This window comes from Silene latifolia, chromosome 5 (assembly GCF_048544455.1).
Source record: "Silene latifolia isolate original U9 population chromosome 5, ASM4854445v1, whole genome shotgun sequence".
Lineage (NCBI taxonomy): Eukaryota > Viridiplantae > Streptophyta > Magnoliopsida > Caryophyllales > Caryophyllaceae > Silene > Silene latifolia.
Genome location: NC_133530.1, coordinates 70222263 through 70237950, shown reverse-complemented (window position 1 = coordinate 70237950; position 15688 = coordinate 70222263). Strand labels below are relative to the sequence as shown.

At 44.0% G+C, this 15688-nt stretch overlaps 1 protein-coding gene across 1 annotated transcript; it reads left to right on the top strand.

Annotated features, from left to right (window-relative positions):
* Nucleotides 1-11132: 11132 nt before the first annotated feature.
* Nucleotides 11133-13619, top strand: LOC141655509 (uncharacterized). The gene is made up of 4 exons (XM_074462586.1): nt 11133-11337; nt 11462-11692; nt 11854-13021; nt 13529-13619. The coding sequence occupies exons 1-4, from the start codon at nt 11133-11135 to the stop codon at nt 13617-13619; spliced, it is 1695 nt and encodes a 564-aa protein (XP_074318687.1).
* Nucleotides 13620-15688: the final 2069 nt, after the last annotated feature.

Sequence of the window (15688 nt, the reverse complement as noted above, 5' to 3'; positions counted from 1 at the left end):
CAAAAATTTGACCAATCGCTTGATGATAAGGCGGCCGGCGCGGAGGCGAAGGCGCGGAGGAGGCAGAGGCGAAGAAGGCCGCCGAGGAGGCTGGCCGAGAAGGCGGCCCATGCCGCAAAGGTGAAGGCGACCAGGAGGAAGCCGAGAGGGCGAAGGCGGTGAAGCCGCCAAGTCGGCTTCCGAGTCGCCCATCGATGGTGATCTTGCTCTCGCTGCGATGGCGAGCGAAGCAGGCATAGGGAGATCAAGGCGGTCGTCACCGGATTCACCCAGCCCTTCGTACGAGTTTCACTGTTTGGGGCCAACTATCGAGCGTTTTCTCCCCGCCTTCTTTTTGGCGCTTTCAATTCTTATGTCTCGTAACCTTTTGTTTGTACCTTTCTCTTTTTTGAACTTTGGTAGGTAGTGTTTAGGCTATCCCTATGGGGACGGCCGTCGACTTCTTTCTTTGTACTACCTGTAAACATTTCAATAAGAGTTTGTTCATTTTGCCTCCGGCTTGGCCGAGGTCTTTATCTCATTTTTATCTGAGTTGTCTTCTTTCGTTATTAGTTGAGCGCTCTTTTTTTTTTGTTTTTACCTTCGGCTTGGCCGAGGCAGTTAGAATGCGTATCTCAACTGTACTTAAAGTTTTTAAACATGTTGGCATGTCGGTCGCTTCCTCTTTCACTCTCGGTCTGGCCGAGGCGTCAGATTTGCGCTTCCCAACCGCCGTTGTGAACATGTTAGCGTATCGGTCGTTGTGTCCCTGTCACTCTCGGTCTGGCCGAGGCAATCGGGGTTACGGCGTGACAGCGTTCAGATCTCAGAGACGTGTTGATCGCTTACTCCTTCACTCGGCCTGGCCGAGGCGTCCGATTTGCGTTTCTCAACCGTACTTATACGTTCCTAAGCATGTTGGTCGTTGTGGCGAGTAACAACCGCGTGGGCAAGTCGCGTTTCCTCGTCACTCCCGGCTTTGGCCGAGGCAACCGAGTTTACGTTTTGACTGCTTTCCGTATCTATAGACATATTGATCGCTTCCTCGCCACCCCGGATTGGCGGGGCGATCGATTTTGCGTCTCGGCGGTGCTTATACGCTTTTGTACTTCGGGAGTTTGCTGGCTTTGGCACGGCGTCCACTTTGGTAGGACTATGGAGGGGGATTCTTCATTTTGATGGAAAACTTGGAACACTTTTCATTAGATATAATCATGCGTTGGGATGCCCACAACGGTCTCGGACACCTCCGCCGCTATACGAAGTATTTTCTAAGGTTGTCGGTGTTCCAGTGGCTCATTAGAGGCACACCCTCCATGTCTGTCAGCCGGTATGTACCCGGCCTCATTTCTTCAATCACTTTGTAGGGTCCTTCCCAGTTGGGCGTCATCTTGCCATGGATGTTTCCTTTGTTGGTGGCGGCCGACTTTCTTAGGACTAGATGTCCTACTCTTAAGTCCCTTTTGTGGACCCTTCGGTTGTAGGCTCTTCTCATTCTGTTTTGGTAAACGGCTAAGTTGAACCGTGCCGTGTCTCGACTTTCTTCGACTAGGTCTAGGGAGGCTTTCAGGCCTTCCTCATTTTCGACTGGGTTAAAGGTTTGCGTTTTGAATGTCGGCACCGATGCTTCAATTGGTAGGACGGCTTCAGACCCATAGACAAGGTGGAATGGACTGTATCCCGTTGCTTCTTTCTCCGTGGTTCTAAGGGACCACAGGACGCCGGGTAGTTCATCAGCCCACCTTCCCTTTAGATCTTCAACCTTCTTTTTCAGCCCGTTTAGGATTGTTTTATTAGCTGCCTCCGCCTGCCCGTTGCTCTGAGGGTGGCAGACGGAGGAGTATGCAAACTTGATACCGAGTTCTTCTAGCCAGTTCATCACCGTGTCACTCCAAAACTCTCGGCCGTGGTCAAATACCATGACTTGGGGTAACCCAAAACGAGTTATGACGTTCTCCCAAATCACCTTTCTTACGGCCGCCGTGGTCTTGGCAGGTACTGCGACCGCTTCGACCCATTTGGTGAAGTAGTCAACGGCGACGATCAGGTACTTCCTTCCTCCGGAGGCCGTCGGAAATGGCCCTAGTAAATCCATCCCCCATTGTGCAAATGGTAGGGGGCTAAGTACTGGCTGCAAGTCTCGGGAAGGTGCATGTATCACCGGAGCATGCATCTGACAATTCTTGCACTTCTTGGTCTTAGTTCTGGAATCTTCAAGCATGGTAGGCCAGAAGTAGCCGGCTCGGAGAGCTTTGTGGGCTAGCGTTCTTGCCCCCATGTGATGTCCATAGATGCCTTCGTGAATCTCCGTCAGTATGAGTTCCGCGTCGGCTGGGCCGACACATTTCAAAAGTGGTCTTATCACAGACCTTCTGTATAGTTCTCCTTCGAACACCAAGTATCTTGCGGCGATCCTCTTTATCTTCTGAGAGAGACTGCGGTCCTCCGGTAACTCTTTTGTTAGTTTGTATTTCATTATCGGAGTCATCCATGTCGTCTCGGCTTCTATGTCGCCCACCATGCCGACGGTCTCAGTGATGCTTTTAGCATTCCGATATCCACCAAAGCACGGTTCGGTGACATTCTTGATGGTTGAACGGCGGTTTGAGAGAGCGTCGGCTCGGTTGTTCTCGACCTAGGGATGCATTGGATTTGGAAAGATTTTAATTTTGCAGTGTCAGCTTTTACTCTTTCCAGGTATCTTACCATCCCATCGTCTCGAGCCTCATACTCTCCTCTGATTTGGTTAGTCACCAATAGTGAGTCTGTCTTCAACACAATGTGTTCCGCCCCGGCATCTCTAGCTAGCTCGACTCCAGTTATCACCGCCTCGTATTCGGATTCGTTGTTTGAGGCCGAGAAGGTAAATTTCAAGGCATACTCAAACACGTCCCCGTTTGGGCTGATGATAAGGATGCCGGCTCTCCGAGCTGTTTTGTAGAGGACTGTCGGTATATACTTCCCATACGCCGGGCGGGATTCTTCTTGGTATGTGCACTCGGCCGGGGAAGTCCGCAAGTGCTCGCCCCTTTATCGAGGGCCTCGCCTTTGTATTGAATGCCAAAGCCGGATAGCTCTACGCCCATTTGATGAGCCAGCCGGATTGTTCAAATTTTTCCAATGTTTTCTCCAATGGTTGGTCGGTTAAGACCGTCACGGGATGCGCGTCGAAGTAAGGTTTCAATTTCCTTGCGGCAACGACGACAGAAAGAAAGGTCGCTTTTTCAATCGTGGGTAATTTCTTTCGGCGGCAACAAGTGTATGGCCGACAAAGTAGATTGGGTGTTTTTGCTTGTCTTCTTCTCTCGATGATTACGGATCGACCGTGGCCGAGATAATCGCTATGTATAGATATAGCGTCTCCCCAAAGATCGGCCCGGACGGGGGTTGGGAGAGTTTGAAGATGAGCTTTCGATTGCCTCGAAAGCCGTGCTCTGTTCCTCCTCCCCACCTGAAGTCTTTATTCCCCTTCAACACTTTGAAGAATGGGGTGCTCTTGTCGGCTGACCGGAAAATGAAACGGGCGAGAGCCGCCATCCTCCCGGTCAACATCATAACCTCTTTTCGATTCCTCGGCTCCGGTAGGTCCAGATGTGCCGGACTTTCTCGGATTGGCATCAATTCCCCCGGCGCCGACAAGCACGCCGAGAAACTTACCCCGCCGGACACCGAAGTTGCATTTCATTGGGTTAAGTTTCATCTTGTATTTTCTAAGTGAACAAAATGTTTCGCTCAAGTCGGCCAAGTGCTCGCTGTCAGACTTGCTTTTTACAATAGCATCGTCGACGTAGGCCTCGATGTTTCGCCCTTTTTGATCTTGAAACACTTTGTCCACCAGCCTAGTGTAAGTTACGCCTGCGTTTTTCAAACCGAACGGCCATGAATACCTGATGGTATCCTGAGAAGGCGTCTAGCAGGCTCAGCATAGTGTAGCCTGCCGTTGCGTCAATTAAGCTATCTATTCGAGGCAAGGGATAGCAATCTTTAGGGCATGCTTTATTAAGATTTGTAAAATCCACACACATCCTCCACCCCCTTGATGACTTTTTCACCATTACAACATTTGCTAGCCACTCAGGGTAAGTACAAGGCATGATAAAGCCCGCCTCTAATAGTTTATCTACCTCGGCCTTGATGGCGTCATCCTTTTCGGCCGAGGAGTTCCTCATCTTCTGCTTGACAGGGCGAGCGTTGGAGAGTACGTTCAGCTTGTGAACGATCACCTCTCGGCTCACGCCTGGCATCTCGGTGGCTTAGTACGCGAAGACGTCTTTGTTCTTTCTCAGCAGGTCTAGGAGGTCGGCTCGAACTTTGGCTCGTGCCGACACCGAAAGCGATTACGGTGCGTCCGGGTCAATCTCCACTTGCTCGGTCTCGGCTCCCTCGACCATGCCGACGTTGTTGGTGCTCATCGGATCACCCTCCTGTCGTAAGGATGGGTTCTTCCCCTTCTCTGATTTCTTCGCCACTTTGAGGGATTGCATGTTACACCCTCGCGCGATATTTGGACATTGATAATTTCGTCTCTCTCGTCCTTTGAGACGAGCTTTTGTGCCTCCCCCCGGTCCGAGACATACATCAATGTCCGGGCCCGGATGGACATTACAAAGATCGGCCTCGCTCAAAGTAACCCGCCTATCGAACATTGTAGGCGGACGAACCATCAATGACCACGAACTCGGATAAAACGTTCTTGGCCGCATCCGCCTCGCCGAACATCACCGCAGAACCTGATTGACCCTGTGGGTACAGCCGGCCCCGGAGAAGAAGCATGACTGGGTGGGTTGGTGCGGGGACTCGGGTCCTCAATCTTCAGACCGAGGTTGAGGAAGCATTCCCTGAACATGATGTTCATGTAGGCGCCCGTATCAATTAGGCACCTCTTAACCAAGTGGTTGGATATGTCCAGTGGACTACCGGCGGGTCATTTGTGCGGGGCTACGACTCCTTCGTAGTCTTTCTTTCCGATGGTTATATCGGGGACGGTGGAAGCGGGGATCGTTGTGGTGGGCACAAAGTTGATGGCTTGGTAAAGCTCATTTAGGTGCCGTTTGTGCCCATTAGCCGATCCTCCGTTCTCGTTTCCTCCGATAACCACCTGGATCACTCCCATCCTCCCGGAATACCGATTTCTGTTCGCCCCGTCGGAGCTCGTTTCGGGGCCCCGCCTACGTACTTGCCGAGGGCCCCTTTCGGATCGGCTCCTCGATGGCGTTCTTGGATGTCGACGATCGTCGGTCTTATGGCCGGCCGACCGTGGTAATCGCAAAATTGGTTTGCGTCGCCCTCCGCCCTCATCTTGGGGGTCTTGCCTACTTACGCCCTTCATTCTTGCTCGGGCATAGACCTCGGCCGGTGATTTGACCGGGGGGTGAGACCGTGATACCGCTTCCGGGTGTATGGTCCTAAACTCCCCGGCGCCCGCCGAGCTCGTTTCTGTTAGATCTTTCGGCCGTGACCTATTCATGTCACGGCGACCTTCATCGATATTCTCCGTGGCTCCTTCTTTCTTGGTGCCCACTTCACTATGGCCTACCAGGTCTTGTGGTAATCCTCCACCTTTATGGCTTGGTCCGCCATCTTTTCAAGCGGAGTCCGGGTTGAGGACCTCGCACTTTATCAGCTCATTTTTGAGCTCGCCTTTCGGGAGGCCTTTCATCAGTGCGAAGGCCGCCGGTTCGGTGTTCACTCACGGATCGCGAGCTTTTGCGTCGAACCTCTTCACATAGCTTCGTAGAGACTCGTCCTCCCCCGTCGGATAGTGAGGAGATCCGATGTCTCCACGGCCCTTCTCTGTTGCGGCGCGTCTTTGGGCGTGAAGTTATCCCTTAGGTCGGCGTAAAGATATACCGAACCATTAGGCAGCCCCTTGTACCAACTCTGGGCCATCCCATGCAGGGTTGTTGGGAAGACTCCGCACCATACCTCATCAGGCTGCTCCCATACCGACATGTAAGACTCGAAAGCCTCGGCGTGGTCGGTTGGGTCACTTTCCCCTTTGTATGATAGGGACGGCAGCTTCAGTTTGGTCGGCACGGAGACTCCGAGGACATAGGCACTGAGGGGCTGTCTGACCATGTGTCGAATGACACGCGGCGATCGGCTCCTCGCAATCCTTGTCCGGCTTCTCTCCCCGTGGCGGGAAGGGCTTCTCGTTGTCTGACTTTGGGTAGTCGGACTTCTTTCTTCATTTCTTCGGGGCGGGCCTCGTTGTTGCCGCGGCGACGCTGTCCTCCCGCGAGTGGAGGAAGGACTTTGGTCCGCCACCGCGGCACGTGCTCGCCGGCGTCCTAGTATGCATGGCTCCTTGTATCGCCGGACAAGTTGTTCGGGGTCACTTTATGGGCCCTGGTCACCTGCGGGTGTGCTGCCGTCACCGTCGTTGCGGCGGGGGTGATCGGCGTATTACCCATCAGGTCCAGGAATAGCTTCAATTTGGCTGCATCGACCACATGTCCCATGACAGTGACTTGGCCGGCAGGCAGCGGTGTTTCTGGTAGTATTGGCATCCCGTACGTCGGTTGAATTACTCGGCCGGTGGGGGACTGCCCAATCTCAGAATTATGGACTGTGTCATCCTGATAGAATGCAGTTTTGTCGCTCACAATTACTTCTTGTTGCTTTGACATCTTCTTAGCTTGCTGGGTGGGTTTTGTTTTTTTTTTTTTGTAAGGGATTTGACTAGCTTCTAGTATGTCTTCCCCACAGACGGCGCCAATTGTTCCGGGTGTAATTCCGGAGCAGGATTTGTTACCATGTAAGCTTGTAGAATGATGACTTTGCTTGACTCTTCCTTTCGGCCTCTCCTGAAACAATGAACAAACTGAGGGCTCGGCTTGGTACCGAGCGAACTCACTCCGACGCTCAAGTCAGTAAACTTAAAAGGGATTAAGTTGTGTGTTACTTGGCACAAAGTATATTGTAGAGAGATAAGGGAGTTTATACCAGATTAGTGTGTTTAATTGATTATTTTCGGATCCTTTCCTCAATGAGGGTTGAGGAGTATTTATAGACTTTCACCTTTTGTCACGTAGTGGCCAAGTGGCCAAGTAGCAGAGTAGGTGGAAAGACTGTTCTACCCTCGGCCGGGGGACCCATGGCAGGCCGGCTGGCCGAGTTGACTCCATGCCGAGGGGTCTTGGATATGAGTAAGCGGATATGTGGAAAGACTGAACAAATATTTAACTCTATTTTTATGGTAAATGCTAAATGTACAGAGTTACTCATCATAAATATTTTGTTTGGTTTAGGCCCAATGAACCACCGGCTATCCGGCGAGACACCTCTAATAGCCGGAAAACATATTATTCAAAGCCGGAAATTAATTAGTCCTATTACAAGAAACACTGACAAAGAAAATTACCAAAACGAAGTGAGCTATTTCGAAAGAAATGACGTACTATCGAGTCCAAATCGCATTTATACCCCAGGTAGTAATCATTATATAACACTTTATATGAAGTCCAAATCGCATTTGATTCTACTTTCAAGATGCAATAGACCTATTGCGTATGTAACAGATCTAATGACTTTGTTTTGTAACACTAATAAAATGCAGCAAAGCGCAAAAGCACACAGGCGTCTTTGTCTGATCGCGAACTTCGGACGTCCCCCTATTTTTCGAAAGGTAAACCAAATATTTATTTCACATTTGTGGAGTATTCTCATTTACTTATATCATCTACATTATAGTAATGATTCCCGAATGTTAATGATTCCCGAATGTATATAAATGGTAATCCCCTATTTTTAATAACTCACTAGCCCATTTTTATGTTAAATGTACCGACTAACTCACCATATATTTTTGTCGAGATACTCTAGTGCACCATGGAAGCTTTGGTCTCACACCTTTAACATCTGGAAAACATATTATTCAAAGTCAAAGAACAATTAGTTTAATAACAAGAAACATTGATCAAGAGAATTTTCAAATGGAAATGGACCAAATCAATAGAATTGACGTACTTCAGAGTCCAAATGCCAGTTGTGCTCAAGGTAACATAATTTATCTTCTTTAATTATTATTTTCACTTCTTCAACTATACTAATTTGTCTGCGAAAAACTAATAGAGACCGGTGATACAAATATTCATGAAATGCCTTCATCAAATAGGCAGGCCACATCCTCTAATACAGTGCTAAGATCAGGTAAAATATGTGAATATATCCTTATTGAATATAAATAATTAGTTATACGTATATCTTAAATGTAATGACTGACTCACCTTAAATTTGGTAACACATGCTCCAGTGCGCCACGGGGGCTCCAGCAACTCACCTTTAACATCTGGGAAACATATTATTCAGAGTCGTAGAATTATAAGCTCGATTGCAAGAAACATTGATCATGAGAACTATCAAATGGAAATGGACCAGTCTAATACGACATATGTACAAACAAGTCCAAATGTCGTTGATCCTATAAATGTTGGAGAGACAATGATACATGAAGACTCAACATCAAGTGACGATGACGATGACGATGATAGTGATGAAGAGTATGAAGGTATAATCATGTTCTACTCACTCGACTTCCTCTATAAACAAAAATTACGTTTATACAGATTACATTTATCATTCGGTTGCAGGATATTGGGACATCGGTGATCCAACATGGTCATGTGTAAAATGCAAAGCAATAATGTGGTACCAAGAAAGAATGTTAAAACATCAGAACACAACTTCTCCCAAATTCAGTGGATGTTGCGGAAACGGAAATATAGTTTTGCCTCTTTTAACTCAACCACCAGAAACAATTTCTAATCTATATTCTAACCAGGGTGCAACAAGCAAGCATTTTTTAGCAAACATTCGTGCTTACAACATGATGTTTTCATTTACTTCAATGGGAGGCAAAATCGATAATACAGTTAATCAAGGGAGTGGCCCATATACTTTCAGACTCCATGGTCAAAACTATCATCGAATAGGAAGTCTTCTACCAGAAGATGGTGCATCCCCAAAGTTCGCTCAATTGTATATATATGATACTGACCATGAGGTTGAAAATAGAATGAGTCATTTCAGGTACGTAACATGTTTTGTCGTTACCTCAATATGGAAGGCAGTCTTATAAATTACAAGGTGAAATTATTTTTTAATTCTTTTGCAACTACTATTTTATTGCAGGAGAAGTCCTTTGAATGAGGCGATTGTTCAAAGTATTAAAGAAATGCTTGATAGATATAACTCACTGACAAAATCATTTAGAATGGCAAGAGATAGTTTGGGTTATGATGATGATAATACACATGTCAAGCTAAGGCTCATTGGAAGACGGCAAAAGATGCTCGAACATACAACCTTCCAACTGTTGATGAGGTTGCAATGTTAATTGTTGGTGACGTTGAAAGTTTTGACAACAGAGATTTAATACTAGAGGAAAAAGGAGGCGCATTTAAAAGAATCAATGAACTTCATCCTTCATACCTTCCTTTGCAATACCCTATTTTATTCTCTAGAGGGGAGGACGGATATACTGTTGAGATTGGTAGACGCGACAATACCACAGGTAAGAGGACTAGGGTTAGTATGAGGGAGTGGTTTGCTTTCCGAATTCATGAAAGATTGGACGAACCTACCACTATATTGTGTGCACGAAAGTTATTCCACGAGTTTTTGGTCGACGCTTTCACAATGGTGGAAACGCAAAGGCTGAGTTACATAAGAATGAATCAGCGGAAATTTAGAACCGACATTAAAAGGAATCTCATGGATGCCATTACAAGAGGTGATGGGGGTTCGTCGTCCATTGGTAAACGGGTTGTGTTACCTTCATCCTTCCCTAATGCACATCGGTTCATGATTGAAAACTATGGAGATGCTATGGCAAATTGTAAATGGTTTGGTTTCCCTGATTTATTTATTACATTCACATGTAATCCAATGTGGCCAGAAATTGTAAGATATGTCAAAGCGAGAGATCTTAAACCCGATGAGAGACCAGACATTATAACTCGGGTATACAAGATAAAGCTTGATCAATTTATTAATGACATCAAGAAAAAAAAGATATTCGGTAAAGTTCAAACTGGTATGTTGTTAATGTCTATTTCTTACAATCAATCATATTAAGCACAATGTTTTTAAAATATTTATTTTATCCGTAGATTTTATCAAGATTTGTCATATTAATTTAACTAATTTATACCGCAGTCGTCTACACAGTGGAATTTCAGAAACGGGGATTGCCACACGTTCATATCGTGATATGGTTGCATCGACAAGATAAAATTCAAAACCCCGCAGACATTGACAAATTTATCAAGGCCGAGATACCAGACAAAGAGACGGACCCACTTTTGTATAATGTTGTTACTGAATTTATGATGCACGGTCCATGTAGGGTTGCTAACCAACAATCACCATGTATGATAGATGGAAAATGCTCCAAGGGTTTCCCTAAAGAGTTCACTGATCACACGTCTGTTGATAAGGATGGATTTCCAGTTTACAGGAGGAGAGATGATGATAGAACTGTGATTAAGAAAGATGTGCAGCTCGATAACAGACATGTTGTACCATATAATCCTCCACTCTTGATCAAATATCGTGCTTACATTAATGTAGAAAAGTGCAACCAGACATCCTCAATTAAGTACTTATTTAAATATATCAATAAAGGACATGATCGTGTCACAGCAGCTATATCGCAACATGGAGAAGTGGTTGATGAAATTAAAAACTACTACGATTGTCGTTATATTTCGGCATGTGAAGCTGTCTGGCGGATTATTGGCTATCCTGTACACTATAGATGGCCCCCAATTGAGAGGTTGAGATTCCACCTGCCAGACGAGCAAAGTGTGGTTTTTGAGGATGATGATGAAATCGAAGATGTGATAGAAAGGCCTTCCACTGATAGAACAATGTTTTTACCTTGGATGGATCGTAACAAGACTGATGTCGATGCCCGGCTACTAACATACGTAGAATTTCCAACGAAATATGTGTGGCACAATGACACTAAAGAGTGGACTCCCAGAAAGCGTGGGTTTACAATAGGAAGGATTTATCATGTGCCACCAAATTCAGGGTAAAAATACTACCTCAGGATACTACTTAACCATGTTAAAGGACCGACGTGCTATGAAGATATAAGGACAGTGGATAGAGTGCCATATGATACTTTTAGGGACGCATGTTATGCCATGGGTTTGCTAGATGACGACCGAGAGTACGTTGATGCATTTATTGAAGTAAGTTCATGGGGTTCGGCTCATTACATGAGAAAACGTTTCGCTACGCTACTTTTGGCGGGAGTTATGTACAGGCCAGAAATAGTATTGGAGGCAACATGGAATTATCTTTCGGAAGATATTCTACACCATCAAAGGCGCTTTCATCAAAATCAAGGTGCTATATTATATAATTATCAGTTATTTAATATACATTAGGTAGAACAAGCAATCCGCAATCTTAATATCGTTTACCTTTATTTAAATGATTTCACATAAACTTGTGTTTGTGTTAAATGCAGATTTACAGCTTAATGACGACCAACTAAAAAACTTCACATTAGCCGAGATTGAAAAGATACTTCAGAAGAACCGAAGTAGTCTGGCAAAGCACCCAAATATGCCACTGGATGATGACGAGCTTATAAATGACGGACGAAACAGGCTTCTGCAATCAGAACGCAATTACGATCGTCTTGCATTAAGTCATGAGCATGACGTTCTTTTGGGAAAGATGACCACAGAACAAAAAGGTATTTATGACGAGATTACGAGACCTTTGTTTAATATTAGTCCACATTCAGTTCGCCCCAAGTCTCAGGTGAAGAAGGAGGGTTTTTTTTTATATACGGCTTTGGCGGAACAGGAAAAACCTTTGTTTGGAGAACGCTTTGCGCTGCAATACGTTCGGCAGGTGAAATTGTACTACCAGCCGCATCAAGTGGTATTGCATCACTACTTCTACCAGGAGGAAAGACTGCACATTCTATGTTTCGTATACCTTTGACTCCTACAGAAAGTTCCACATGTGACATCAGACCCGGAACCGAATTAGCCGAGTTATTACGTCAGACAAAGCTAATTATTTGGGATGAAGCTCCTATGCTAAACCCTTTTTGCTTTGAAGCATTGGATAGAACCTTGCGGGATATCCTCCGATCACCCACCAAGCCATTTGGCGGAAAGGTCATAGTATTTGGCGGTGACTTTCGGCAAATCCTTCCGGTAATTCCTAAAGGTAGCAGGCAAGACATTGTTCTATCGGCAATCAATGCGTCGTACCTATGGAGCTTTTGCAAAGTTCTGAAGTTAACAAAAAATATGAGGCTATTATCTAGCAATACAGACGTTGATTTAGCTAAAGTTAAAGAATTCTCAGATTGGATTTTAAAGCTAGGCGATGGTTTACTTGGTGATCCTAATGATGCGGAAGCGACCATAGAAATACCAGAGGAAATACTTATTCGAGAGGCCGACAACCCAATTGCAGCCATCGTCGAAAGTACATATCCGTCGGCTGATCAAAATGTATGGAATGCTAATTACTTTCAAGAACGAGCTATTCTTGCACCAACTCATGAAACGGTTTATATGGTAAACGATTATCTCCTTACAAAAGTCCAAGGTGAGGAGAAGGTTTACTTGAGTTCTGATAGTATTTGCAGGTCCGAAATATTGGATGCTTTTGATGAGAGCGCATATTCAACTGAATTCTTGAATAGTATAAGGTGCCCAGGCTTACCTAATCATGAACTAAAACTCAAGATTGGGGTTCCAGTAATGCTTCCAAGAAACCTAGATCAAGCGGGTGGGTTATGTAATGGTACAAGACTGGTGATTACAAAGCTTGGTGAACGTGTAATTGAGGGAGAAATTATATCTGGTAGAAATATTGGCCACAAGGTCGCCATTGCTCGAATGACACTCAGCCCATCCGATACTACTCAAATTCATGTCAAGCTCAGGCGAAAGCAATTCCCAATTGTAGTATCTTTCGCAATGACAATAAACAAAAGTCAAGGGCAATCATTGTCGCGTGTCGGACTATTTCTACCTAAGCCAGTTTTCAGCCACGGACAATTGTACGGCCGTGTCCCGTGTCACAAGCAAACGGGGTTTAAAGATACTTATTTGTAGTAAGGAATTACTAAATACTACCGACAATGTAGTATACAAGGAAGTTTTCGAGAATTTGGCATGAGGTAATGGAACGTCACATTTATTAGTCTCAATATTATCTTCAATACTTTATATATGGTGAGTTCAATTATTTTCAATTAATGTTTTTTACTTTATATATGGCATCACGTGATACAAAGCGTCTTGCTTGTGACGGACTAATCCCGTCATAAGCTGAAGTCCTCTCACAAAAATGGAGAGGGGACAAGGTGGAGCATCTCCAATGTGCTTCCCCACTCATCTCTCATGGGTATTTTATGAGAGAAAATGGTGGTCGTCACAAGCTTCTGACGGATATCGCCGTATTCAATGATATTTTGTGCACATGATAATACAGAAATACAATCTATTTTATAACTTAATTAATAAAGTTTTATGCTATGACTTACATTGGTTGTCTTTCATCACAGATTGGGCCAAGCTTTTGTACGGCTGACATGGAGTTTGAAGTCCGAATTACGAATTACATCTTCCTGCACCAAACCAACTGTGATTGGTTAATTGTTATTCTGCCTCTTATCCGTTTTCTGTAACAATAATTCATACTCCTTTATCTGGAACTTTTGCCTTACCAGGGAGCATGAACAATGAAGGGTCTTTCTTTTCCCCTTATAATTTTCCTCTCTCTTCTTATATGTTTTACACCTCATTTTCTTTTTTCCTTCAACCCATTTATATCTTATTTAAAGCCTTTTCATTGTTTTGCATTGAAGAGTTTCCTCTTCTTTACCTCTTACATGAATAAAATACATGTGCAATTCCTGTGTGAGTGTGATAACAAATTAAAAACTAATAAAAAGAGCAACTTGTGGCACAAGAGCCTATGTATTATTGCCCCTCTTCAGAGAGGTTTCCTCTTATTAAAAGGGGATGACTGAGGCAAGTGCAATGAAGAGTGATCCTTTTACGAGGAAAGAGAGGATAAAAGGGAGATAATTCCCCTTTGTTGTGAATGCTCATATATTATCTAAGTTTAGAATATAACACATGATTATATATGCATTTCAATATTCAGTAATCGTGCTGCTATACCGGTTCTATTCATTAAAAGTGCAGATAATGCTAAATGGCCTTCGTGTTTTGGGCTTTTGCCTCGATGGATGTTGTCACTGATAATTAAGTTGCTTTACAATGGCTGTAATTGCCTTCATATGATTATAATTTATATATAAAAGTACATGTACATTAAATTAAACTTATATTTAATTTATAAAATTAATATAAAAACTCCAAATCTCTAGAATTACCCCTATAAAATTGTCGTGCTGTAGCACGGGTTTCTATACTAGTTATAAACTGAACTATTAATTTGGGTGTAATTTTAAAAAAAAATTGACATGGGAGTTAGTTTAAAAAAGTGGATTAAGCGTGTGTGTAATTGATAATTTACTCGTATTAAATTTCCAAAGATTTGGCAATGTGCAACTACAACTTTGCTTTCCTATGATTAGCACATGAACATATTTAAACATAATCAGGGTCTCAAAGACTCTGTTGCTTTCAATCTTTAATAATCACCCAAATTGTAGAATAAGACGCTCCCATATGATGAGACGATCTTTTTTTAAAGAAAAAGGCTTATTACTTGGACTATATATTTTCTGATTTTTTGTTGTATTTTTTAAGGGTTTTTCTAATCTATGCCCACTAGGCATATGATAAGAAACCAAAATAGGAAAGAATTAAATGCTATTTTTATAAGAAATTGTAATATCTCATCACTTTTACTTATATTTACAAGAGAACACATTTAATTCTTTCCTTTTTTTTGATTTCTTATCTTATGTCTAATGGGCATAGGTTAGAAAAACCGATTTTTTAATGATAGCCAGTTAAGTTTGCCTTACCTACTAAACACTAGTGCGTCAAAGCAGCGCAATGTTTAAATACTTAGGGCAAAAGAAATCCTTAGAAATATAGAATTTGGAAATAATCCTACGTCGGTGCATACCTTAACAAAGTATATAAAGACGACTATCCCTCATAATCTTAACCATTCAACTATTAACGCTTCTTTCATCACATCTTACAAATTTCTCAAAACCTTAAAAATTCAACCATGACTGCCCTTGTTTGTGGTAAAAGATCCTTCTGTTTCGAAGACGAATTCGAAAAGTATTACCCTTCATTCAAAAAACACCGTTGTTCATCGTCCTCCTATATATCCCCCTCTATTTCAAAAGATACCCTTATCAATAAACTCAAGCAAACCTTTCCTCTAATGGAAGACCAACTCCTATCCAAAACCCTAGAAGATTGCAACTTCGACCTTGATCTCACCATCGCAAAGCTCCAAGAGCTTCGCTTGTCTCAATCCCAACCCGGCCCTACTCCCAAGACGAATGAAATTAAGCTTGGAGAAGAAGATTTGAAGTGGGTTGAGTTGTTTGTCAACGAGATGAGTAAGGCTACAAGTGTGGATGACGCAAAGTCACGTGCTGCTATTGCGCTAACAGCACGTGACCAAGAGAAGACCGGCCCAGTCAAGGAACAGAACCTCCAACTAAGTCAAGAGAATTGCGTCCTAAGACGGTTGGTTGTGGCTCAACATGAACGACTCAAAGCTCTCG

Excerpts from the sequence above, each read along its gene's own strand:
- LOC141655509 (XM_074462586.1), top strand. The coding sequence starts at position 11,133 with ATGGGTTTGCTAGATGACGACCGAGAGTACGTTGATGCATTTATTGAA. Across the intron at positions 11,338-11,461 it reads GCGCTTTCATCAAAATCAAG|ATTTACAGCTTAATGACGAC; the intron begins GTGCTATATTAT and ends TGTTAAATGCAG. Across the intron at positions 13,022-13,528 it reads GTTTTCAGCCACGGACAATT|ATTGGGCCAAGCTTTTGTAC; the intron begins GTACGGCCGTGT and ends CTTTCATCACAG.